A 27855-nucleotide genomic window follows, 5' to 3' on the forward strand; every position below is an offset into this window, starting at 1 on the left:
TTCTTTTTTCAAAGCACACAATAGGCAGGATTAAAGTTACGACTTTATTTATTTCTTGGCTACCTTTGAGGACATGCAATTATTATATTGTTAAATTTCTTAATTAGACATGTGATTTTGAATAAATTTGTCAGAAGAACGTAAATGCATTGTTGTTTATTTAATAGTTTTTTCAGTCACTGTTTGATGACAATATTATATTCAGGGCGAGTTTAAATGAGTTTATTTACCATGGATAGTTCAAGTTAAATAAATGTGCCTGTTTAATTTTTATAAAATAAAAAATATTTAGTTTTTATAAAACAAATAACTTTCTTTTTTTTTTTCTATTAACAGAAGCGATAGTCATGGAGATACTAAAGCAGCAGTTAGTCCAGCTAGAATATGGCAGCCAAAAGTGTCCTGCAGAAGATAGTGAAGGGAGCTGAATGGATCATTAAGGCTTGCTGCTTAACTGCATTTTATATTATTGGACGTTTTGCCCCTTTTTAACGTGCACTATGCATTTCTGTGTGTCTATGTATTTGTGTTTTTGTCATTTTGAATAATTTCTCTTACACTGGTGAGTTGAAGGATTCCAGAAAATTAGAAATTACTTTGTACTTTGCTCATTTTTATTTATTTTTTTTCCATTAAAATGAAAATAACTCGATTTTAAAAAATAAAAACACTTTTACAGGATGGGACTTACTCCAGTAATTCATCAATTTCTATACTTACTTTGATACATTTTATTAGGGTTTTTAATCCTCCCAATTTCACTCGAATATATCAGAGTCCATTCACTGATTACATGCAAGACCCTTTGTATACACCACATGTTGAAAACCTTGTATAGAATCTGCTTTGACAGTATATTGACTCCTGGCCATTAGTAGGGTTCCTTGGTGTGACTCTCATAAAATGGACATTATTATCTTCTTATGTTTTCACCCACATAGGTTATAGGTATGCATTCAACATGTGTCTATACGTTACAAGGTACACTAGGGGAACACTGGAGAGGGAAACCACTCCCCTCATTCAGTGTTTTTGTTGTTGTTTTTTTTAATACGGGCATTAGAGATTCTCGTGTGTCTTCGCTCCGCATGGCGTACCCGTTGCGCCAAGAAGTCTAATAGATATTTTAAGCAAACAGCAAAGGATCCCAGCTCAAGCCATACTTTTCCTGCGTGTGACCTCGAGTAAATGGGGCCTGCTGCTGGACTTTGAGTCGTGGACCAAAGAGGGCACGGCTCCACTCTATGGTGGGGAAGATGGATGCCGCCATGTGGGAAGTAGTAGTAGACGTGTCATTCTCGCGTTGCATGAGGGCCCAAGGAGCGGCCCAGGGTCCTCCCACTCAAACAGGACTCTTAATATTAAATATTACTAATGCAAAGTTTCCGTAACATATAGTGCAAAACTCGTATATGATTGGCCCCACCCCCTTTTGCCATGCTCTTTCATTCAACAGTGTCATCACTACAGCGCACTTATGCGCTCAAGCCCCCGCAATATCAGCGTCTCCCTGCTATGGGCGTGCGTATGCTTCAGCCGACCAATCAGAAGCCAGCCTTTGCAGAGCAAGGCACCACGAATGTGATTCTGGTGAAGACACTAGTTTGCACGGAAAACCTTTACGCACATAACTCTTATGGCATTCCCCCCACTCTCTCTCTCTCTCTCTCTTCCAACACCAATCCACTCTTCCCCTCCTTTCTCTCTTCACTCCTCATTCTCTGCTGTCTCCACCCCAGATTCCCGTGCAATTTCCCCCCAATCCCCCAAACACTTAATTGAGCAATTGGGATTCCTCACGTGTGGGCTGATTTGTAGTTTGAACACGTGGCTCATTCAGAAAAAAGGCCGGAATAGCGGAGGATCTTTTTTTTTTTTTTCCGACTCCTCCTGCCCTTTCTTCTTCTTATTCCAGGCTGTAGACTCAGAGGCGGGCGCCAGCCAGCCAGCCTTACTGTGTGTGACATTCTCTGTCTCTTTGCCAAAAAGGGGTTTTTGGAGGAAGAGACCAAAAGTAGTTTCTCCTCCTTTTTTTTTTTTCCCCCTTGCCCGGCCCGCCATCGTTTTGGAGCGAGGCGAGATTAATAATTGAGCATTTATTTTCTGCGCGACAGTGACAGAGGGGGGGCGAGGGAGCGCAAACGCACTGTGGAGGGGCTGCCAGTTTAAATCTATCTGTGGCTCGAACCGACCGGGAAGCACGCCACAGCCGCTCCGCATAGTAGTAGTAGTAAAAGGGCCACGGGAGAAGAAGCGAGCAGGGCGATTCGGGCGCACATCCGTGAGAGAGAGCGAGCAACTGTCTCTTCTTTTCTCCACCTCCCCCCTCCACCTCTCTCCGGCGTAAAGATTGTCCCGTTTCGGCGTGGAACATGAATAAGCTATACATCGGCAACGTGAGCGCAGAGGCGAGCGAGGAGGACTTGGAAAGTATCTTCAAACAGTGGAAGATTCCGCACAGTGGTCCGTTTCTCGTCAAAACTGGCTATGCGTTTGTGGATTGCCCGGACGAGAAGGCGGCGATGAGGGCCATCGATGTTCTTTCAGGTGAGATTTAATTTTAAACGATTGCAAAAAAAAAAAAAAAAAAATTATAAAAAAAATAAAATGAAGTAAAATGAAGAAATACGCACGGCCTTGCTACATGTGTCCAGATTTCTTTACGGATATCTATGACAAATGCATGTATACTCCTGCAGGGTGGGGGTGTATCCAATTGTTTCTCTCTCTCTCTCTCTCACACACACACACACGCACAACCTTTGCATGGCCTTTTGACACTCCGGGTTCAGACAAATGGCTTCAACGCCCCACAGGTTTGAGTGAATTTCTGTTATTTCCATTGATAAAATGGTAAACACAATCATGAGGATATGGAGGCTTATCGCTGCTCGTAGGCAGCGAGGCTGTGGACGCCATGTAGTGAGCGTGGAAGCCAGTGTTCTGCTTTTCTTTATTTTTGCGCTACTCTTTTCAATTCCCAGCCTCCAGTTTGAACATAAACTCTGCATCAGGTTTTCAAAGTGTAGGCCGTCGAAGTGAAGCCACTTCGCCCATGCATGCTGACACACCAGGTGGTTTAATTGTGTTAGCGAAAAATGTAGGCCAACTTACTGAGCCACACTTTGCTTTTGCATATTTTCAGACTTTTCGTCTCATTGGGGCTCACATGAATTTAGCGAAACTCGTGTAATTTCACACAATCCGACTTCGTCAGACTTGTACTTCAAATATCACGTCTTTGTTAAAGGCACTACATCGCCATGTTCACGTATTGTTTTGGTAAGAAAGGGAAGGAACAAACGTCCTTAATTAGCTACGTTTTTTTTTTAATGAGGCTTGAGTTGAATGGAGGTGGTCATGTAGTGGACAAATTAAAGTGGCATTTTCTTTTTTTTATTTCTTTAGGTAAAGTTGAACTTCATGGGAAAGTTCTGGAAGTGGAGCACTCTGTCCCTAAACGTCAAAGGTAGGTCAAATATTAAGTTTTGTAGTATAGCTTAGACTTTGAACACCTAACATTTTATTTTACAAGCAGCGTCTTTTCTATTTTTTAAAGTAGCGTGCACAATACGCTGTGTTGTTATTTATCACGCTTATTTTCGAAATGGTGGCCTTCTTTTAAAATTCTGAAATGTATTTTCACCCTTAATCCTCAATCTTGTGGGGTCAAATAAAAAGGGTGCACGGTTGTGTACTGTTCTCCTTTCGCCATGGCTGCACAGTGCTCCTGAAACCGCTGTGAATTTGGCTTCATTTCGCACTTCCACCATATTTGTTTTCTTAAACACGCATACAGTGACTGTGTGAGCTAAAAGCTCGGGGTGGCCGGTTAACCCTCGAAATGTGTGTTTTTGGGTGCGAGTACAGACTGAATGTGTGGCATACGGGGCCTTTTGTGGAGTCGTCCATTTGAGAAGGAGCTGCCCGTCATTCTTCCCTGTCTGCCCCACGCTTCCGCCCTTCCTCAGCACGTTGTGCTGCTTGTTGCATGAGATGGACTCCCAAGCATGAGTGGAATTGTAGATTTTGGGCCCCAACTCACGAGGGAAGACCTCCAGTGTCAGAGTTGGAGCCTTGTAGTCACGCTTGGCGGTGGCGTATTTTACTTTTTTGGAGGAAAGTCTGCATATTTCTCGTGTAAGCAGCGTAACTTGAGCTCCGACAGCCAGTTGACTGAAGTTTTAAAATGTGTGTTTTAGTGGTGACGTAATTTACCCATAATTAATCTCGTTTAACATAAAATACGTGCGTTGAATTTGCTAGTGGAAGCATTATTTGGATGCATTACGCCAATTTATGTCTTGCCTTATTAAAATGTGGATTTTTAGTAATGGCGGAAGGAGAGAACGTTTTAATTTTATTTATAATGTTTTTACATGTTTGGGTAGACTTGGACTGGTTGGCACACTTTCTGCTAGACACTGTCTAAAATAACGTCCTCAATTAAATTATTCTACAAAGTGTTGCCTCATAGTGCTCATCTTTATTTATTTATTTAAAATTTACTCTTGCAATTTTAACAGAAAAATTACCAATGACTGACTTTCACAAGATGTGTGTGAAAGTCAGAGCCAAAGTTTCAGTAAACAACTCAGTTTTTCAATAAAAACAAATCTAGAAATGTATTACACTTGGTGTACTTTAAATATAAAAATGCATCTATTTTTTTTTTTTTGGAAATTACATGTGAAGTGCTAAACTTAAAAAAAAAAATTCTGATCTTTATTGCATTATGTATCAAATCAACAAAACTGAAAACAGAGCCCACAGTCCATGGCTTTTTTTCCCCCCCCTTCACTCCTACGTACTCGTAAGGCAACAAACCCTAGGCAAGCTCTTGACAAATGTTTGAGCTAGCTACCACATGGCGTTAGCTTGCGAGTGAAAAACTTATCTCAAATCAAGGGTATTGACTTCAGTTTTTATTATAAATGCTGGTTCCATTTATTTATGTATGTGACTAATATGTGCCCTTTTAATATAAAAAAACCCCCAAAGTATGGAATTTACTGGTCAGTGGAAATTACCTTAGTTTTATGTCCTGCAAAAGAGCAGACTATAAGGTCAAATGTATAGACTCAAAATTTCACGTGTGGCAGTAACAAGCGTTTTGACTTCCAACTCTACCCTGTCCTAATATTTGTCACTGGATGTTTAGGGGGGGGGAGGAGCGTATACTGGAGTTTTGGGATCTTGACGTGGAATGTGTGTTTCTCTGGCAACTGGTGGGATTTTATTTGTAATATTTATGCTGCTTTCAGAAGCCAGGTGAACTTGACTAGAATTTTGGTGCTAAATCTATCTTTGTCTTATATATCCCTGCAGTGTTGACTGTGGCTGCACAAAAGTCCAGTTTTTGTGCTGCTTTGTTGGAGCCAGGAGAGTTAAAACATGCTAATCCTACACCATGTAGGACTTTGTGATGGCCGTTGATGGGAATAGTTCTGCACACATACTTGCGTGCACACACTTGTACTATGGAGAGGGGTAGGAGGGCTTTCTATACATTCCAGCCTACACGCTTTGACTAGAAGGTTTGGCCAATCATTATACCGTAACCTTTGAACTCCTCAGGAAGAGGAGGTGCTACACCACAGATCAAGGTGGGATTGCTACATCTAAGAGGTTCATATTAAGTTGGTGTAAAGAGACGCGCTATGGAGCATGATTTTGTTTTGGGTGATAAAAAAATAAATAACTTGATGTCAGAAAAATTCTTCCTACAGCATTCAGCTAAATATCTTGGTTTACAATCAGCTTACAGGCGGCCATTTCAATCTTTGCTTTTTTTTCTTCACTTAAAAATGACACTCACTCCTCAGTCATGTGCTCTTGTTCTTTAAAAACCCTTTAAGGAAGAAAAGCACTTCACTGTTTAAGGTGGATTTACTTTACAAAATTTTAACATTCTCTAAAAATGCACTTGTATTGCAAAAGTGTTTTGCAATTAAGCAATTTCAGTAAAAATTAAAATGGTTTAAGCTGAAGTTATTTTGTCAGACGTATGTGTTGCGTACAAGAGAAACACATGTTCATGTGTCATACTTGAAGAGAAGGGGAAAAAAACAGTATGGCTAAAATGGGGGGTGGCTGTGTGTAAAATGGCAAGTAAACGGCTCTCTTGCTCAGAAATGTACAAGCCTTTTTTTTCAGTACATAATGTGGGAAATTACAATATTTGTGGTGTTCTAATAAACTTTTTTTTGAATGTTTCTTGTAGATCTAGTGTCTTATGTAGATAAATGTGCATATCTTATTAGGGTTGTTTCGTAGAAATATCTGCTTTGTCCTGGTAGAAAAAATTCTGGGTCATGAGGTCACTAGGGAGCCCACCTATGCAGAAAAATAACTGATCTTTGGTTTTGGGTGGCCATATTTTTCAGCATAACCTCATGTTTTATGCTGTGGCTCTTTAAAAGGGGGAGGGAGGGAGAGAAGGGCAGGATTTTTTTCGGTTGGATCAAGACTGAAATGTACAAAAGTAGGCTGCTAAACGTTAAATGACTGATTTGCATTAAATTATTATTTTTTGGGGGGATGAGTAGTTGGCTTGAGGTCTGTGAGGGTCACTGGGAACCTGATCGTATTCAGTCACTCAGGTCTGCATACGGCGTTCAGTTGCTGTGAATGGACGTCAAGCACGGACCTAGTGTCCCTTGTTGAATACGTCTGTATGGCTGGATTATTAACAAATGGAGAAAATACAGGTGCTCTGCATGCTTCCGTCACTTGTGATGCCTCTTGTGGCTTTTATGGCTGCATGTGCCCAAGTACTTGTTTCCGTATGCCGGCTTCTCCGCCATATGGGCCCATAGGTCTTAAGCAGGCGGCTAATGTGTGGCGTGTTGGTCCATTTTGAAAGTAAAGAAGGAGCCCGGCCTCCTCCTGGCCATCACATGACGAGCCAACCCCAGTCACTCGCAGGCCTCCCCTTCTCCGCTTCCCCTCCCACTTTTAACCCTGCTCTGCATGTTCCTGTCAGTGGACTTGTCCGTGTCCATGGCAACAGGGCCCCACCCCCACGGGGCAGAGAGGGCCCTTGTTACCCTTGCCTAAAACAGGGCTATCCCCCACCCTCCATACCACACCCCTACACATCTACACACACGCACACCTCCCCAAATGAAAGGCTTTGGCTTGGAATGTATACCCCACCACCCCAATCCCAACACATACCCTGGCTGACTTCTTGTGTGTGCAGCTATAGGTTAATCCAACTGGAAGTACTTTGTGCGTTTGCACATCTCGCATGGCGCTCCCACCGCAATGCGGAGCATTGGGAGCATGCAAAGGAAAGACTCTAGATGAGTCAGGAATGGCACGGCGGAACGGAAAGGGTTGAAATTCCTGTTGAGTTATTTTTGAATTTTCTTTACAATTTGCTCATTGACAATTGGGTAGTTTCCTTTTGTTCCATTTGTCAAATTGACAGATTTGACAAATGGGGTAGCACGTGCCAGGGAAATTTGATGAATTATGGCAATCACTCAGCAAAAATGGATTTGTATGCCATATTTAAACCTTAATTTCATAAAAGGTAACATCATAATTACAATTTTTACACTCAATTAAAATGCGTGCGTTTAGAGTTTAAGTGGTTTTATTAGCAGATGATTGTGGGAGCTTGAAACGTTACTCTTAAAGACTTTACTCTTACTGAAAAAGGTCAGCACACCGTTTTAGATGAACTGCACATAAATCATGTGACGTGAGTGTGAAGCTGATCTTACAGCCAGTTTGGGTTCAAAGTTCAAGCACACATGGTATGTGTTCTTGCTCCCACCCTTGTCTGTACGTATGCTTTGTTAATTTAGGTAGGTGCGTGTGCACTTTAAAATGAACAGTACTTGCTGCTTTTAATGTTTAAGCTAAATTATGCAGATGTAACAATTATGGAAGTCCAAAATACAGATTCACAAATTCCATTGATTTTGTGGAAATGAACGGATAGTCAGTGCACTCCTGCTGTTGTGCATGAGTATATTGGGTTATGAAACTGTGGTGGTGTGGACCCTTAATGCTAAAAGGAATGAATTGGGGATTTTTGTCCTTGTTGTGTTTCTGGTGACGGAGCACAGCAGCACCATTGTAATTGCTGGTCTCCTCTTGCTCTTGCTGTATGCACACTCTGTGTGAACAAGTACACGATTTTGACTTGTCTTGGTCCAGATTCCTGTTGGTTTCTGAGAACATTTGCATCCCCCCTCCCCAAGCAGTTTTTTTTTTTTTTTTTTTTTTTTTTTTTTTTTGACACCACAGCTGGGTGCTCCTGGATAAGGATCCGTTTGGGTGGAAGAGTTGTCCTAAAGACTCGCTGGGGTTCCAACCTCCTCATTCAGGGGAACAGAGCACATAATTTTAAATATATTGATTGAAAGTAATGTTGTTGGCATGTCCGGCTGTTCTTCTAAATTATATTTTGCACAAAGGATTGAACATGTGAGAAAAATTAGGATAGTGTTAAAACTGATGACAGGAAGTGTGCAGGAAGGGAACGTTTTTTATTTTAAATGTGTTTGACATCGATGCCCTTGATTGCGTATTAAAGTGCCATAAACCCTGCACAGTTTTTCTTTTTCCAAAGTCTAACATTGTATTCTAAATTTTTTGATCTTCAGTCATGTGGTTTAAGTTGAACTCCAAAAGAAACAAAAGCTGATTTTTGTATTTTCCACTTGTAGCTTCTTGCCCTTAGTAGCATTAACAGTTTTGTCTCCCCCCTGATCCCCATCATGTAATGTCGTCGTCTTCTTCATCCATCCCCCACCCTCTTTCTCTCTTGTCTCTCCAGGAGCTGTAAGCTGCAGATCAGGAACATCCCGCCTCACATGCAGTGGGAGGTGAGTGCTAACAGGCTGCTAACTCCTTCCAGGGTGTGGCACAATCGGGCAGCTCAACTGGGCTCTCATTTAGTGGCCTCTGGAGTCACCTTGCCTTTGGATTTCAATTGAGCATGCACTTGATTATTTGTCTAACTGGGGCTGCAGCCAGTAGTGCGACTTAGATTTGTGCATCAAATGTCTGTGGCTAAAAAGATCAAGAAATTGTTTTTTTCTGAACATGGGTTCTTTAGTAGCTGAGGATAAGTCACGGAAATTTCCCATCATCACTCTTTCAGGAACTGTAAAAGTCAGCACGCTTGAAATGTTTTTGAAGTTGGCTTTTAAAGCCTACACTTAAGCATTAAGCTGATTTAAGACTTTTATTATGTGGTGATTGTGAATTAAAAATATCGCGATTTAGTGTTATCTACACATGAGCTTTATCAAATTTTATTTAAAACAGAAAAGCAACAATGCTTCTGTTAAATTAATACATCTCTGATTGATTAATTTGTAATGTTTGCCAGTTTTGGTTACAGATTCATTCACTGAGCAGGACTTGTCCAGAAATTAAAATTTTTCCTTTAGTTCTGACCTGCCAATTCTGACTTTTGACCAATTTGGATTAATTTTTTGTAGTAAACCTAAAAGATGAGGGAAAAAAATGCTACATGTTGTGTGGAGGTGGTTATGAAACTTTACATTTGAGTCAAAACTAAGAATTTCCATATCCACAGACAAATGTGATAGTTTTCAGTCAAGTGTATTTGTATAGCACATTTCAGCAACAAGGCAGTTCAAAGTTCTTTACATCACAGAAACATAAAAAACACAAGTCACCAATGGTAACAAGCATTACATTTTGTCAAATGCCATAATCAAAATTGACACACATTAAGTATGTTGCTCAGTGTTTTTGGCCTTGATTGAAAGAAACTGTAATTCAGCTATTATGCAATGTTTCTGGAAGTTTGTTCCAGATTTGTTGTGCTTAGAAGCTGAATGCTGCTTCTCTGTTTTGGGGTGGAGTTGCTTATTGCATGGAATATTATACCATTATTGCCGTTATGCTCACTTTAGATTAAGGCAACTGCAACGAGCTGCAATTTGCTGGTTAATTATTAGTTATCTGCTCAGGTAGCCAGCCTGTAGTAGGTTGCTTAACAGACATTCTGCTTGTAGCTTGTCAGCTGTTTTGTTTTTTTTTTTGTTTGTTTTTTTATGCATTTGTAAAAAAGGGAAAAGTGTAAGTATATATAAATATCAATATCAAGTGTATATTGGAGCTGCTAAAGTTTCCAAGTCAGTTTTGTCTTGATGCTTGTTTTTTATTTTTATTTTTTAGCCAAATTAGTCTTTGTGGAGGAAAGTGTTTTTTTTTTTTTTTTTAGCTTATTTACTATTCACAGCAACAGGCGGGGGAAGGGCAGCTCAAGATGCACTGATCACCAAGCAGAAGACGACTGTGCCTGCTCTGGCAGTTTCTCAAACTGGAATGTGGAAATTTGATGAAACTTTTAAAAATCCCGACGTACCTTTTAATAATAGTACCAGCCAGTTGCTGTCTACAATGTCAAAATAGTGTGTAAATATATTTGGAGAACAAATTGAAATCTACAATTTTCACAATTTATTCCTATGCTTATGTCTTTCAATCTTTGCTTGTAGAGGCAGATGAACATTTAAGGGGATGAATATTTAAATTTATTTATTTTTTTGTATACATATTTTCCCTGCAGTTGTCTGTAAAATTGTTTGATGTATCCAAAATTATCCTGAACCACATTAATCTCTTATTAAACTGAAACGTAGTGTTGACGTAAGCCGCAGTGCTGAAGTTAACCATTACCTCAGGTCTGGAATTGTTGTGCAGATTTGTGAATTCAGTGTAGTATACTTTTATTCTGGAAGTCGACCTTTACTCTAATTTATTTCAAGTTTTCAAGAAAGCAGGTCTGATTTGACAATGTGAAGCTGTCTGTGTAAATTACATGATGTTCAGGCGGATTTCTACAGCAGATTTTGGAAGCACTGGCGCAACGTGAACCTGTCTGTGTTCACGCTGTTTGCTGCTCCATTAAGGGTTAACTTTGTGTCAAAATATATATCACTTGAAGTCAGAGTTCACAGCCATCGTCTGGATAAATTTACTGAGGCTTGGACCTCAGTCGTGTGACCATGGTCTACCTTTGTTGTTTTGTGCGTAGGAAAGTATTGTTCATTCATACAAGTATTCTGCCTAAGTGAATATTTCTTCCTTTTCTTAGCCCATGCAAATTAATGCAATCAGCTTCTTAAAAACAATCTTTTTGTCCAATCCCACTGTCTGAGTGTGGAATTTCGTGCTGCTTTATGTGACGACCCCCCCACCTCCACCCTGCTTTGCAGAGGTTTAACTGTGATAACATGTGCTTGCGCTGTCGTCTTTATCTTCTGCTTCATAAGCACAAACAAAGCCAAATGAGAATTTTCTTATTGCACAATGCTTGCTTGCGCTGCTCCAAATCTTGGAGGTTAATGCACAGCTTTAACACTTCAGTGTGATTCAGAAACTGATCAAATGGCTGCAGACAAGCCCACGTTTTGTAATGGTGGGCTTGCTTTGCCTAGGCATGTCCTTTTAATGCAGCTCCAGTATGTTCCTAGCATGTAGCGAGACAGCTTGTTTTCCTGTTGTGAATGGAAGTTGCAGGGTTTTAATCAGCAGAATAGCAAGGTCTTTTAATAAAACAGTCTTGCGTATGTGTAGTAATGTATATAAGTCAATGAGCGTGTGAAGCTCTCTGAAAAGGGAGAATGTGGACCGAGTAGTGGCGTGTTCACAAGCTGTTGTGAGTGGGTGGGCCTGGACTGCTTCCCCTTCCCTCCATGTGCGCTGATTCACAGAATGTGTAGCATGAACCCACACCCCTCCCCCCAGCTGCTGCTGCTTCCTGCTGGAATGCACCCCACCCTTTCCTGAATGGCCTGGATTCCCATTGGTCCCATCAGGCGGACGGGCGGCCATAGAAGCCAGCCAGCGAGGCTCCTCTTCAGGGGAACCATATCAGTGGCGGGAGCAGCCAATGGCGGGGAGCACAGATGGCAGGGAGGCGGGAGGTTGCCTGGTTGGTGGTTTATTAGAGTTATGGAGGTGGGGGCAGGGGGATGCAGTCTTGTTGGCTGGAAAGTGGGGTTGAGCTCTCGAGGGGGCGTGGCCATGAGTTTGACTGAGCATGGTCAGAGGTCCTAGCTTAGCTTACAAGCCTGCTCTGCTTCTTGCCAACTCGCAACCACATCCATGAATTAAAGTTAAAAGCCTCAGTTCTTCAGTATTTGGTAGATGGAAAACTTATAGCTTCTCAAATATATAAATAAAAAAAATTCTCCATAATTTGTTCATTAAACTCTTCAATTAGTTACATTTAGATTTCTTTTTGTAACTTTATTTTTTTCCCCTACACCATAACTGTGGCGTAGATCAGAAATTTCAACCATAATGTACTTTTTCAATATATTTCCTGTCAGTTTTTTCACTTTATACCTGTATGTATTGTTTTTGTAACTTTAAGGTTTGGGTTATTTATATATTTTGTAATAACTTGGCTCCTGACAACAAATCTGAGTCAGTGTGGCATTTGATTTTCTTTAGCCATTGCTCCCTTCACAGTGGATGGATGCATGTTTTTTTTTTTTTTTTTTCCCCCAAGCTTTTATTTATTTATTTGTAATTATTCAAGTCCTTGACCATAATTAGCTCATTATGCACAGATGTTCTTCAAAAAAGCAGCAAATTACTGAAAATATGCAATATTGCTAGACTAAGAATTCATCAGCTTTTATTTGAACCAGTTGCTCTTAAAAATCTACATCTTAACTAGTTGAGCATAAAGTTGTCAGATAAATAGATTTTCTTCTTTATTCTCAGGTTTTGGATGGTATGCTCGCGCAGTATGGTGCAGTAGAGACCTGTGAACAAGGTAAATAGCTTTGATTTATTTATTTTTTTAATTTGATTTTTTTCCATATTGCATTTTATTGTGGTCAATTTATTTAATCTATATTCTTGCAGTGTTGAGCTGCTTAAATTGCATGCATGTTCAGAAACTGCTAAATAAAGGGTTAAGTGGATTTATGTGGATCATTTTTGAACTGTATGAAAACTCAATAGTAAGCCAGATGGTAAATGTTTTTTGGGCTTTTGTTTTCGACTCAAAATTCATTATAATCCAAAATCTGTGTGCAAGTTACGCAGTTAATTATATGAATTCTTTGATGTTCAGTTTTTATTTTCATTCCTTCTCGTAGCATTTAAGCAGCTCTTAATACAAACATTAACGAGCACAATGAATAAAGTGTTTTTGTCCAGTTATTACTGCAAATAGGTCTTCTGTTCTACATTAGTGCAGTGTTATCAAACTGCTTAATACTGGTTTTGACACACACTCCTTTGAGAGAATGAGCTAGGGCGTTAGCCAGGGCAATTATTTATTTTCTGCAGCTCTTCCTTTTGCAATTTAGACAGATTATGGCTCTTATGTTTTTTTTTTCCAAAAAGATGTCTTGAGGGGCCTTAAAAAAAACACCAAATATTTGTACAGGATCCATGTGACTGAATTTAAAAAAAGAAAAGAAAAAGTTAGTTGTAACACTGATAGTAGCAGCATTTTAAATAGTGAGAATAAAATATGGGCAGAGAATATCCAATGTATCAAATATGAATATTTAAGAAATTGCTAAGAATCTGAGAGTTTGGAGTGTAATTTAAAACGGTCGTGATACATCTGACGCTGAGTGTTGTAAAACAGATAAGTGTTTGGAAGAAAATGTACCATTCAAGCGGTGACAAATATTCACATGATTGTTCCTCAAACTAAAAATTCTCTTTTGGCTGTTAAACATAATTTACTGATGAGGCTACCTTTGTACTAAAGAGCATTTTTAAAAGTATTTGTAACATTCATGGCCTTCGCTGCGTTTTCATTACTGCAATAAAAAGGAAGTGTACACATTGTCGATGGCTGTAGGTATTGTGTTGGATTGCCCTCCATACCATCCTGATCTGTCACTCATGGAGTGTGTAAGGACTTGAAAACAAAACTGAAATTTTCCCTGACTTTTGCTCCCTTTCGAGAGGGCTTTTCAAAACAGCAAACACCTGATCAAAATATGTGCTTGCATTATGCTTCAGTTCTAAAAATCTTGCGAAAAGGAAAAGTGATGTTAAACACGCAACATTGCACTTCTAGGATAGTAGGGTAGTGTGATAACGATGTGGAAAACTCAAATGGAAACAAGGAAATTAAGCATTAAAGTAAAATCTGAGAATATTATAGAATTTGTGAATTTAGTTCAACCAGTGTTTTCTCCCTTTCCACTGACTTTCATAGCGAAAGTCGGACCCTACTGACCACTGCTGCTTCCCACCTTCTTAACGTGACACATTTAACAATCACTTCATAGACAGCTCCGCAGTAGACTTGTGCACACTGTTGCTGTACCATTAGTGTGTGAGCTTTTCACATTTTAAGAGTAAAGCTCTTAGTTTTATCTGGGTAAAAGTTGTTCTCCTGCTCTACAAACCAGGAGAAAACAATCAGAAAGATGGTTTAGGTGCAAAGGTCATCAGAAAAGAGCTGCATATTGGTGATAAACTGGAACTTGATTAGTTGAATCTGTGAAGGAATATTCGCTCTCCTGTGAGGACTAAATGTCAGAGCAGTTTGTCAGCTAACCATTTAATGGTGATGGACTAGTGTAAAGTCTAAGTTTATATATGAAGACTATTTAGCACAGTAAAAACCTTTATTTTCACATCCATATTAAATGTGTGTGCTTTTAATTTCTCACAAAATATTAAACTAAAAAGTGGAGTTTATGGAGCTTTAAACCTCAGTAATTTAAATTTATTTCTAACAGGTTTTTAAAAACTGGAAAACAAGTAATCATTAGGGCAAGAGAAAACGTGTATACATAACAAAACAAAACTGGCTTATCACTATAGTGTTTGAAAAGGAGTAGGAAGAGGTGAAAGCGTATTTAATCCTGCCCTTTTTCTCAATTTAATGAAATGTATTACTTGCGACTCTACCATGCTATGGTAGTCATATGTCAGTTTAATACGCTGTGCCAAAGAATCAGCAAATAAATTATATTGCATAAACAACAACGATTAGAAACTGACTCTCGCAACAAGATGGGAAAATCTACCAATTCCTTGACAAAACTGTTACATTAATTTTGAGCCATATGTTTTTATATAACCTGATCAATAGATACTAAGTTTTTTTTTTTTTTTTTATAAATCCTGGGTTTATAGAAAAAACAATTCTGTTGGGCACTATGAAAAGATGGTCATTTTGACAGTGTCTTTCTTTTTATTTTTTGCTAATAAAATGTGAAGTACCATCTGATTAGAGTGACCACTGTAAAAAGGTGGATTTTTGTATAAGGATCGTCATTAAACAGGCAAACATAACATTGGTGGCTTCAGTCTGCTGTGAAATAAATGAAGGTGTGACTCAGCATCTTCTGTCCTCTAGTTTTTGGGACTATTCCTATTGAATATGACTGCATGCCTCTTCCCCCCACAGTAAACACTGATACAGAGACTGCAGTAGTGAATGTTCGATACGCAGTTCGGGACCATGCAAGACTGTAAGTAAACATTTGCCTTGACTTTGTTTCATTATCCTTTTGCACCAGCATTTTTTTGTCTTTTAATTCCTCCAATGTGCCATGTTTCTGCTGTCTCAAAGTCAGTCTAGCTAAATCTGACATCCAATCAATGGCTGAAGGAGGGAGTATGTGTGTTGGAAAGGCGGGGATTAAATTAGCCATCTGGTGCCCCCTGGTGTACATCAATTATATTACATTTTTTGCGCCTCATGAAACCTTAAATCCTTGATGCTGACACGGGATTATCTGTCTTGTAACTTTCCCCAGAGCAATGGAGAAGCTCAATGGATCAATGATGGAGAACTATGCCTTGAAAGTGTCATATATCCCAGATGAGACGGCTGCACCAGAGGGTCCTCCTTCAGGGGGCCGGAGAGGCTTCAACACTCGCGGACCTCCCCGTGCTGGCTCTCCGGGTTTGGGTGCGCGTCCCAAAGTGCAGTCCGACATCCCGCTGCGCGTGCTGGTACCCACGCAGTTCGTAGGAGCAATCATTGGCAAGGAGGGCGCCACCATACGAAATATCACCAAACAGACCCACTCAAAGTACGTACATGGAGGTCAGGATTTAAACTGAACCTAGAAGATTTTATTGTTGAACATCTTGTAAATTTGACTAAGTTTGGTCGCGTCTACACGACAGGATCGACATCCATCGGAAAGAAAATGCAGGCGCAGCAGAAAAACCCATTACGATTCACTCCACCCCTGACGGTTGTTCAAACGCCTGCAGAACCATCATGGATATCATGCAGAAGGAAGCAGTTGACACAAAGTTGTGAGTTCTCTTGAAAAACACCTGAGAAACTGACTCGTGTTTTGTGATTGAGTTTCACGTGTTTGATTCTCTACCTATTTAAAAACCAGATGGCAGGTGGGTGCATTTTTAAAAAATTAATCTAAAGCAGGGGTCTCCAACGCATGTTCTTAAGAGTTATTGTCTAGCAGCTTTTAGATGGTTTTTGTTATCAACTCACCCAAATCAAATAGTTGAATTACCTCCTCAGAGGGTCATTAAATTATACAGAAGCCTGCTAATAATTCAGATGTTTGGTCACACTAAACAACCAAATCACTGATTAATTTTCACTAGGTTGTGTTGCTAGTTTATATCCTTTCTTGCAAGAACTGCCACAGCACTCTCCCATTCCTTATCCCACCTCTGCACTTCTTGAAGTCACTCTTAAGAGTTTACACCCATGACCACCAGACCAGTCCAACAATTAGTAGGAATCCTACTAAGTGTTGGACTGGTCTGGTGGATACATCTGTTGGCTTCTTTAATCATTCAATGTAAAATAAGTCTATCAAGATTTTCTGTTGTATGTGCCATCTTCAAATTGTGTATATATATATTTTACATTTTAGATGTAATCTATGGCTCTTAATATCTAAAGACATTTCACATGAAAGATGCACTTCATATTGAATGCAGTAAAAGTTTGACTAAATTACCAAAAACACTTTTTTTTTTTTGATAAACTGAGTATAAAGCTATTTTATTAAAGTTACTGCAAGGCCTTTTCTGCTACTTCTTAATTCTGAACTTTCTGAACTGTGTTTAGTAGCTGAACCAAATCTTTCCCACTGTTCTTTCTAAATGTTCAGAGTTTGATGGGATTTTAGCCAAGAAGTCCTGAAAAATTTGACTCGAAGCAAGATAAGTTCATGTTTTCTGCGATTTTAGATGCAAATACTGACCGTCAGTAATTTAACCTAAAACCTCCTTTCTCCAAAGAAATATCAGATGTCTGAAACAAATTGATGTTTTAAGGCTACAAAACTTAGTGTAGTTTTTGACGGCAAATGACTAATGCAACATTTCATTGTTGACACAACTTATAGAAGCATATAACCGTTAACGCTTCAGTGCATTACAGGAAGTTGTGGGGACAGTGTCTTTGTCAGTAAGCTAACGGCAGTCTGCTGTACAGGCCTTTCCTTCCGTGGTGACAGTACTGCAGTGTTTGAGCATTCAACACATAAACACATAGTCAATGAATTCTCCCTTTCAGGTCAGTATTTATTTCAAGCAAAGGGGTTTTGTTAACCTGTTATCATGAGTGGTGGTGGGACTGAGTAGGAAACAGACTGACTGCTTGACTGGAGCCTCATCTGCAGAAATACAGGTGCTGCTATGTTGGTGAAAGAGCAAAAAAAAAAAAAAATGTTCCAACCTCTAGATTTACCGGTTTGTTTTCCAACTCCAGCCTGCAGTCATGAGATATGAATCTTTAAAGAACAAGATGTAACCACCTTAAACGAGCTTCTTCTGTTGAGTGTGTGGGCTTAGAAATGGGTTGAAGAGCTTGGAGAAAAGCTGCTGCTTGTTCATCGTTCAGGGAGACTGGACCTGCAGCGGTTAATAGTTCCTTCCATTGCACGGAGAATAAAAATAGTGATGGTGAGCAGTTGCACAGGTTTCAAGGTTAAATTACAAAAATGGAAGACTCTACACTTGAATTTCTGGTCAGAGACTATATGAAAACAATCTGGTATGTCGGCAACAGATTGGAGTTGCTGTGCATGTTTTATTGTGAAAGGATGTGGTTGATTGGCCAGTAATGTTGGTGGACTAAGAGGTGTTTATGGCTCATGTCAATTCTAGATTCATAATGACCAAGTGACTGTCTCTCCCAATGAAAGCTTTCTTATATGATTTGAATCACTTCAGAAAAAAATAAACAATCTATCTTTGCCACTCTCTTCCTGTCTCACCAGCTGCACCATTACAAAACCCTTTCTGGCTAAATGTCAAAATAAAAGCGCACCCTGTTCCATTCATTCAGAAGTTCAACACTTATTTGCTGCTACGCTTTGCTGCAGACACTATTATTCATAACTTGAATGTGAACATTTGTAGAATTAAGAACATCGGTTTAAATGTGGATTTATTAAATGGTTTCCCAATATTAAATTCTCCACAAACCTCTTACTAATTGAAGTTCAACATATGAGATATTTTCAGATTTAGTTTCTACAATTTTCTTTGGGAATTTTTGACTGTGCAAAATCAGTAAAATACTTTTATTTGTAGAGAACGTTTTAAAACAAATATTACAAAGTGCTTCACATTAAAACATAATTAATGCAGGACAGAGTACCAAATCAATTAATATACATAATGTAAAACAAAATGAAATAAAAATACAAATGAAATGTGACAAATATTCACATGATTATTCCTCAAACTAAAAATTCTCTTGGTTGTTAAACCTAACATTGTAACATTCAAGCCCTTCGCTGCATTTTTTACAAATGAAATGTAGCTATTAAATTTAAATTTCGTTGTTCTTGTGACAATGACAATAAAGATTTATCTTATCTTATCTATCTAAAAGCCTTGTTATGCAATTAACTAGGTAGTTAAAAGACAATGAAGGTGCCTGTGTAATATTTAGAGGAAGAGGATTCAACATTCCTGACCATGAAAGATCTTCCTTAACAGGTACACAAACCTGAGAGTAAAGACTATACTGAGCACAGACGGTGCACCCGCAGAAAGCGGAGATGGATTTCGTTGACTGATCAGAAATATATTGTCCTATTAATATGTTGAATCATTTCTGTGTTGTGTATTTGGATGTTCTGTATTTGTAAATGTATCATGCCGTCATCGTTTACAGCACTGAGGAGATCCCCCTGAAGATCCTTGCACACAACAACTTTGTAGGAAGACTAATAGGGAAAGAAGGCCGCAACCTTAAGAAAATCGAGCAAGACACGGGGACCAAGATCACAATCTCACCGTAAGAACGTTTGACCTTGTTCACTGCTGTCGTCTCCAGTAAATTCACAAAGATGGCAGTCAGCATTGCATCAACTCAGTGCTTTTTGTTGCTATTGTTCATAGTATGTTTACATTTCACTGTTTTTATTTTCCAGGCTCCAGGATCTCACCTTGTACAACCCAGAGCGGACTATCACAATAAAGGGCTCGATTGAAGCGTGCTCCAGGGCTGAGGAGGAGGTGATGAAGAAGATCAGGGAATCCTATGAGAGCGACATGGCTGCTATGAATGTAAGAATCAACAGGGTTGTGCCACTTTATCCTTATTGTTTTGTTTCATAAAATGGGCTTTTAAGGGTGTGCCGTGGTGGCGTAGCGGTTAGCACGACCCGTATTTGGAGGCCTTGAGTCCTCGACGCGGCCGTCGCGGGTTCGACTCCCAGACCCGACGACATTTGCCGCATGTCTTCCCCCCTCCCCGTTTCCTGTCAGCTTACTATCATATAAGGGACACTAGAGCCCACAAAAAGACCCCCTGGAGGGGTAAAAAAATAAATAAAAAAAGGGCTTTTAAAATTAATGCCATGCAGCAATATTGTATGTACAAATTGTACCCTGATCTATGAAATTATTTACATATTTGATTCTAATCCTGTCATTGGCCCAAAAACTGTAATGTAACTACAGATGTCAAAAAGCAAAACATAAATGTGAAAATCTTTCCATTGACTTCCTTTTTAATTATGGCCACACTTAAAACATTTCAAGGTTTGTGTTGATCTTTAGTTAAATCCTGGTGGTGTTTAAATAAAGCACATCTGTTACAAAATCTGTGCCATTTCTGATATTTGAAATTTTTCAATAAAACCTCCCAATGTATATTCTGTTGCTCTTATCTTGCCTTAATGTACGTCAAATACGTTAGTCCACTTTTATATCCGACAGTAATCCTAGAGAACTGCAACTCTCTCAAATTACATGGTCTGCCACCAAATTAAAAGTTCCTACCTTTTTTATGCAAGAATTTTCTAAACACAAAATTGCCAGCTAGAGGTAAGACTAAAGTAATATAGAAAATACCAAAATTTGTGGCATCAGGTAAAAAGAAAGTTCAGGTAACTCCCGAACAAACAGATTTCATTGCATTTGTGCACACAACTGCTTTAATAATGCTTAAATATGTAATGTATTTTTCTTTGTATTAAAAAAAGAGAAAATATTTAAATTATATACTGTTTTGTTTTATCCTTTATTTTACTTCCTATAAAGTTTATGTTGTCTGTATGATGTGCACATGTTTGTGCCTGGTTTTGAAACTACTAACTTAAAAAGGAATTAAAGAGCCAAAAGTTCTGTTTTGGGAAGTAAAATGCTTAATTCCTTATGGGTATATTTGTTGTACTCGACTGCTATGGCAGCACTTTCAGATCCTGAAACATCATGTGAAGATGACCTAATATTTCTTCTTGATACTTGTAGTTATTCAGGACAAACTGTAATGTTTGAATTAATGTACAAATTCAGTGGACTTTTTTTTCTTTATTTCTCAATAATACTTAAGGTATTGTTTTACCTTAAGTATTTTTTTATTGCCGGTAGGATGAATATGCATTAGTTAAATTGTAGAAAATCTTAAGAGTCCAGGTTCATTTTATGCGCCTGCTTTTTAGTAAAACCTTTGTGGAAGTTACTAAGATTTTAATTTTATTTTTGGGGACTACGAGGGTGTCAAAAATGAAAAAGGAGGATGCTTGACAAATGTATTTGAATGTCACCAATTAATATACTACCTTTTTATTTACAGCTCCAATCCAACCTCATTCCTGGCTTGAATCTGAACGCTTTGGGTTTGTTCCCCAGTGGAGCACCAGGCATGGGTCCCTCCATGGCCAACGTCCCGCCTCCTGGAGCTCATGGTGGCTCGTATGGAGTAAGTGACAAGTCTGTTGGCTAATAAAGCAGTCTGCTTCCAACACTACAAAGCCAAGAAGTTTTGACTTGGTTTTCTAAATTGTTGGGTGAGGCCTGTGAAGTCTGCAACTGAAACGAAAGCAGAAATCGGTCTTGAGCAACAGAGTTTCACGTTTCCTTTTTCCCTCTAGTGCAGTCCTTATGGGGCTGAGGGGCCATTTTGGGCTTCTATGCTGTCGGCAAGCAGCCAGCCACTTGCTGTAAGTCACCCATCCCAAAGTGCTTTGCACGGCTTGTGGCTGCTCGCTGCGAGATTAGGGGTTTGGGTTTGTTGTAAAGTTCTCCTTCATTTCCCCACATATTGGGATTTAGGCAAACTCTAAATACGGAGCGAGTGCGAGGAGGATGACGGACTCAAATATTAACATGACCTTAGTAGTTTCTCTGATTCACTGTATCCCAAAAAAGCTAAGCAGGTGAATGGTTTTTATAACCTCTACTAAACATCTGCATCTCTGAAAAATATTGTTTTATCATTGCATAAATAGCAGAGTTCTACCAGGTATGAACAATCGACAGTGTCTACATTGCCTTTAGAAAGTATTCACTCTTAAATTTTGTCACAGTTTTGTAGTGACATTACAACCACAAACTTCAGTGCATGATGTTGAGGTTTTATCAGTAGGACCAATACAAAGTAGTTCATAATTGTGAAGTTGAAGGGAAAAAGTTTTTTTTTTTTTTTTTTTTTATTCTGTGGAAAAAAGTATGGTGGCAATATTATGCCTTTTTTTTTTAACAGTCCTGATGCTGTTTAGAGGGACATGCAGTGCCTATGTCTTTCTTTGAACGCTGGCTTTATTTGTGCCACTCTTCCACAAAGGCCAGATTTGTGGAGTGTGCAGGTCATAGTTGTCTTTAAAGGATTCTCCCACCATGTGCACTAATTTTAACAAATGCACACTGCAATTTTAAGATTTGTCAAAGTTTGAAAACCACGTGTTTTTTTTTTTTTTTTTTTAAAACTCTGTGTTGGCCCACCAAACAAAATCCACATAAATGCTTTGAAGCTTGTGGTTGTAACAAAGATGTGAACATTCAAGAATAGTTATATATTAGAATTAAATGAGTGAATGGCAAGCAACACCTAAAAAAAAATAATAATAAATGTATATGCTGACCTTGTCTAGAGAACTTAATTTTGTTTTTTTGGTGAGTGTTGATTTCTAAACTATAGAGCCTCTTTATGTTGCTAAATCAAAGCTTTTTATGGAGTGCGATCAAAGAAGACTTTTGTTCCCTTTTCAAGTTTTCATTAACATGTTTCTACATCATGCTGTTCATCTTGGACTAATCACATCCCTACATGTTTTACACTGATCTGATCCAATAGTTTAGAGATTAATAATAGATATTGTATCATTTGTCTCTCTTCTAGATAGAAGCTACTCATTTTCAGCTACTAATTTCAAGTGTCTACATTCGACTCTTACAGAATAGTGCAGCTTCTGCTTGATCCCTTATCTGCCTTGGCACATGGGTGGCTGGAGCTGCAGTGTTGGTCCCGTTTGAGTCTTCCGGTCACATTTGTAACCTTTTTGTTTTCGCTCAGCAGGGCCAGCCGGAGTCTGAGACAGTTCACCTGTTCATTCCTGCACTTGCTGTGGGAGCCATCATTGGAAAACAGGGCCAACACATCAAACAGCTGTCACACTTTGCAGGAGCCTCAATCAAGGTGAGGGAAAAGTTGTGGTGATGGAAGCTAGACGACTGGGTGTAGGCTGCTGCTAATACTGCGTTTCACCTGCTTTCAGATTGCTCCAGCAGAAGGAATGGATGCCAAGCAGAGGATGGTCATCATTGTCGGGCCACCAGAAGCTCAGTTTAAGGTGCTAAACCTTGAGACTTGCTGATTTAAAAGTTTGGAAGTTGTATTTCTCGCATGTTAGAAGCCTGTCCTATTTAACGTTACTCGGCTGGAAAGAACAAATGTCAAAATTGGTTAAAATTTAGTTTTATTTAATTTCTACTTGAATCTTTCTGGCTTCAGGCCCAGTGTCGCATCTTTGGCAAGCTTAAAGAAGAGAACTTTTTTGGGCCGAAAGAAGAGGTGAAGCTGGAAGCGCACATCAAAGTTCCCTCTTTTGCCGCTGGACGCGTCATTGGGAAAGGTGGAAAAACGGTAAATAAAGCTTCATAAATGGACGCTCTCGAATGTTGGGGTTGGAAAAAAATGAAAATAAATCAGAATTGTGCACCAGTAATGAGTTCGTCTTGATGTGACTGCAGGTGAATGAGCTGCAGAACTTGACCTGTGCAGAAGTGGTGGTGCCCAGGGACCAGACGCCTGATGAGAATGACCAGGTCATAGTGAAGATCAGTGGACACTTCTTTGCATGCCAGGTGGGTCAAGGAAATCATAAATGTACAAGGCAACAGTTTTCAAGATGTGTAATTATTTCACTCGGATTAAAAGAACAAAAAATGTTAAAAGTGAAAGATGTAACTTCAAAAGCAGTATGTTTTTCTAAAGGAAAAGCAATAAATTTGCATTCATTTGCCTTTCTAAAGGAGTTTTTTTTTTTTTTAATTCTTTACATTGTTGTAACTGAAAGATCTCTGGTTGGGGGCATGTTCCTGCCGGTCAGATTTCCTCCCGGTCAATTATCTGAAAAATAAATAAATAAAATGCATTAATTTCAACATTTTTTGTTTTTGGCCACAAAATTAAACATTCAATGAGGAGAAATTGTAGTCTCAACCATATTTACAAATGAATCTTAAAATTCCAGTGACGTGTTTTGAGGACACTAATATTCTTCTATCTGGTTTAGTTGGCCCAGAGGAAGATTCAGGAGATCCTGGCTCAGGTGAGGAGGCAGCAGCATCAACAGCAGCAGCCCAAGACGCCATCGGGCTCCCAGCCTCCGACGCCACGCAGGAAGTGAAGCTCCAGGAAGCCCTGGAAGAACGGCGACTGGATCTGTCGTGAACTCGAAAAGATGGACAGATGCAGAAAAGCTCATAGGGGGAAAAGAAAAATGACAGTGGATCCTAATGCACATCTCAGGGGTCAAGGTCATCGGAACCAAACATCCACCCCTCCCTGAACAACTTGATGACTTTAAAGTGGGGGTGACGACACCTTACACCTCTTAAGCTCCACCCACTTCACGTCTCTGCGTCTGCTGCTGTGAGAATGTACTTTAGAGGGCTTTCGCCAACATCACCTGCCCTCCGTTCAACCTCCTCCTCTACCCCCCCTCATGGGTGTAGTTTTTTTTATTTGGTTCTTTTTACACTAAAACTATGAGGAAGAAATACAGACCCCCCGCCCGTTCCCTACACCCCGTTTCTATCACCCCCTGTGGTGTGGTACCTTAAAGATGTTTAGGTTGTTTAGATTTTCTTAATTGGTTAAAGCTTTCTCACGAGTTTTTCCGTGGAAAGAGAAAAGGCATTGCTCGGTCCTGGTCGGACCAACAGAGGTTTAGTTGGGGGGGAGGGTTGGCTCTGGCCAGGTGGGCCACATTTAGGGGAAACATTCTTGTTTTAGGACAGGATCCCTGTGAGGGTTGGTTATATATCAGGCGTCCTGCCCTCGGAATGAAAGTGGCATTTTTTTAAAGAAAAAATTCGGATGCATTTTATAGATAGACCTATATGAATAGATCAATATATAAATATAAATACATATATATATTTAGTAGAGCGGGCAGCGCTGCGGCTGACACTTTTGGCGAAAAGGGTTCCGAGCTGCTGCCCTGAAAAACCAATTTATGCATTTTGTTTAACTACCTCAGGATCTAGTACCTCAGAAGAGAAAAAAAAAAAAAGATTATATGGAGAAAAAAAAAGTTCCTTTCTTTTATTTTGCTTTTGTGGTATTTTGTATACTTTATAAAGCTGATAGTCTTTGAACATTTTTATTTTTTTAAGAAAATTTAAAATTTCCGGGTCAGCTGCCAACTGACCTTGCCTTCAACTCTGGTGCTTTAGGCGGCATTGTACATGTGGATGTGTGAACAAAGATGACCCTGTACATAAAATTTATTTGTACATAGCAGCCTTGGAGCAAGAGTTGGCACCCCACCCCCTCCTCCCCCTCAGCTGGCGGCTGACGGAGAAGTATATAGAGAAAAAAATTGCCTCTGTTTTTTTTCCCCACTAACGGTCCACCATCTTCTTGAAGACAAAAGCAAGTACAGAACAACTAAACGTGTGCAAAAAAAAAAGAAAAGCCAACCGTACATATTTGCAGCAATGCCATTTATTTTGGGGTTTCGCTGGTAGTTTTAATGTCGAATTCTTTTTGCCTTCTTATTGAGGGCTGTGGTCAGGATGCTGCAGCTCAAACTGTCATGGGTCCTCCCTGTAGCTGTTGTCGGAGCATCTTTATTTTTTTTTTCTTCCCTCTCTTGGTCTGTTTCATTTCTGGGTCATCTGCCGCTCTATTGCTAATGCTATCCTGGTAAGGTTCAAACTCTGCCATAGTGACGTGGCCAAGTCATTCATTTTCTTCTCTTCGTAGTGAGTCGGGGGCACAGATGGATGCATTTTTATGTTTTGGGCTTGGAGAAAAGTGAGCTGTCCTTTTTTTCGCAACTTGATTAGATTATTATTTTTTGGTTGCTCATCCAGGGGAAGACGAGTTAAATGACGCATAATTGTGAATGAACCCCCCACTCGGACAGGAAACAAAAATCCTAAACAGTCATTTTATTTTATTTTTGTTTCCGTGCCGAATGTAAATATATATTGATTGTGGTAAAGTGCTAGAGTGTATCTGTGCTTCCACAGTAGAACGCAGTCTACCTCAGCTGAGGGAGGTGAGAGGTGGGGGAGGGAGTTGCTATGGCACTGGACGCCTCACCCCGCCCCCACTGAGCGCCAGCGCGCACCAATACCTCAGTACCCCGAACACTTGTTTCTACCTGGGCGCGCCCTTCTGACGTCATGCTTAACCGCGGGGCACAAGTGATGCTTAAAATGATCCTCCTGATACCCACCCTCCCCTCATCCAGTTTGTTTTTGATCTACCTCTTTAGACACATATTTGAATTGGAGGCATTCTACCATTTGTTAGACCCCCAACCCATCACCCATCCCCCCCCCCGCTCCCCGCACACCCACACACACACACACTTTTGTGGTGCACCTCCCCAGAAAAGAAATGAAAATTTAAAACTAACGAATTCTGTAGAATTGAGAATAATGGAAAGTGATAGAAATGTTTTCTTTTGATCAGTGTTTATATTTACATATACTTCTTTTGGCTTTGAGATCCTCAATGATTATTCCTTTCTGCTTTCTATTTTTGGTGGTGTGGCTTACATGTATTCAAACTTTTTTTTTTTTTCTTTCTGGAAAATAAATCTTTGATTTTTGCTTTCAGTCTAATGCAAAAAAGGACCTGTTTTTTCCCCCTCTTTCAGATTTATAAGACTTAAAGACAAGAAAATGCAAGTCTGTTTTGTCTTTCACAAGATGCTACACTCGCTGATTTGATGGCATTTTTCGGTTAGCATTTCTTGGTTGTGTAATGTGGAACTTATTTTTTTTGGTATGGGACAAATTAGAGGGACTGAATCTGTTTATGGAAAAGTGATCGATCTTCGGCATGATGTTCTCTCCTCCCCCTCTCTGCAATCGTACTTGTGCCCCGTCACCTCCCCACAAACACACAGCTCCACTTGTCAAATGCCTCTGAATAAAAAAAAAAAAAAAAATAAAGTTTTTTTTGTTTGTTTTAATATGGATGAGACAGAAGCGGGTCTTGTGTTTTATGCAAGTTGTTTCCATGAGGTCTGCAAAATTCTTCTTTTAAATGATTGGTTGTTCATTTCTTTTGTGGCCATAAAACTTGCCAAGTTCCATTTTATTTGGTAGAATACAATTCAGGAAACCAGCATTTCTTTAGTTATTCTCGACTCATTTAAAAATCTGCCAAATGAAATTCAGATGTACTTAATTTTTTTTAAATGTAACGCATAACATAAGGGATGTTTTTTTTTTTTCTTCGTTAGTTTCATTGCTTCATGGCAAATCTTGTACAAGTAAAGATTACATATTAAAATGAGCCATATTCGTAAAGAAAATGCAATCAAGTTCACAAACGGTGCAGGTTTTATTTTTGCCATTTGAGGCAATCACAGTGCAGAGATGTTGAGATTCTCCAACCTGCATCTATCGCATACTTTTACCTTCAACGCATTTACTTTCCCTCCCAAAAATCCACAAATTTGTTTCAGGGTTTCTTTAGAAGTTGAGATTGGAGGGAAAAGAAAAGCCTCCTCTTCAGTCCTTACCACAACCTCAACTTGGTTGTGTTGCTCATGCCAGATGAGGCATGAAGATTCTGGCTGTTCTGGTTCCATATGGTTCTCCAATGCATAGAAATCCATCTTGGTGGGATGTTAAATTAAGTTGCTTTCTTGTGTTCAAACTTCAGTAAAACAATTTGATAAAGTACCAAGGGCAGAGTATACCGTTTGGCATTGAGCGAGGAAAATTTGGCAAGTTTTCCAACGCAACCCACACTTGCATTTCCTTATTGTGGCACCATTTAAGAGAATAAATAGGCTTTTCAGTGGAGTAAGACATATTGCCAAAGAGCTTTTTCACAAGGAAATAAAGTAAATCCAGATTTCTCTTTGTGTGTGTCCATTAGTGTTTTACTATCTCAATTAAATTCCATCTTCAAAGGTGCTTAGCTGATTCTTAGAGCCGCTG

The 27855-nt window shown here is 39.4% G+C and overlaps 1 protein-coding gene across 6 annotated transcripts; it reads left to right on the plus strand.

The window, feature by feature from the left end:
- The first annotated feature begins 700 nt into the window (after positions 1–700).
- igf2bp3 (insulin-like growth factor 2 mRNA binding protein 3) lies at positions 701–27779 on the plus strand. Of its 6 annotated transcripts, none has more exons than XM_032580620.1 (16): positions 701–2547; positions 3409–3469; positions 8795–8843; positions 12733–12784; positions 15398–15461; positions 15750–16028; positions 16126–16260; positions 19109–19231; positions 19368–19503; positions 21017–21142; positions 21315–21383; positions 22739–22858; positions 22938–23012; positions 23174–23305; positions 23413–23526; positions 23958–27779. In XM_032580620.1, exons 1-16 carry the CDS (start codon positions 2373–2375, stop codon positions 24069–24071), a joined length of 1824 nt encoding a protein of 607 aa, XP_032436511.1. In that variant the 5' UTR covers positions 701–2372; the 3' UTR covers positions 24072–27779. The 6 variants fall into 6 exon arrangements, with proteins under 6 accessions (XP_032436511.1, XP_032436515.1, XP_032436516.1 ...); XM_032580619.1 differs by lacking the exon at positions 701–2547 and adding an exon at positions 2580–2816; XM_032580624.1 differs by lacking the exon at positions 21315–21383 and having other exon boundaries at positions 702–2547; positions 22736–22858.
- The last annotated feature ends 76 nt before the right edge of the window (positions 27780–27855 follow it).

Source organism: Xiphophorus hellerii, chromosome 13, assembly GCF_003331165.1.
Source record: "Xiphophorus hellerii strain 12219 chromosome 13, Xiphophorus_hellerii-4.1, whole genome shotgun sequence".
Classification (NCBI taxonomy): Eukaryota; Metazoa; Chordata; class Actinopteri; order Cyprinodontiformes; family Poeciliidae; genus Xiphophorus; species Xiphophorus hellerii.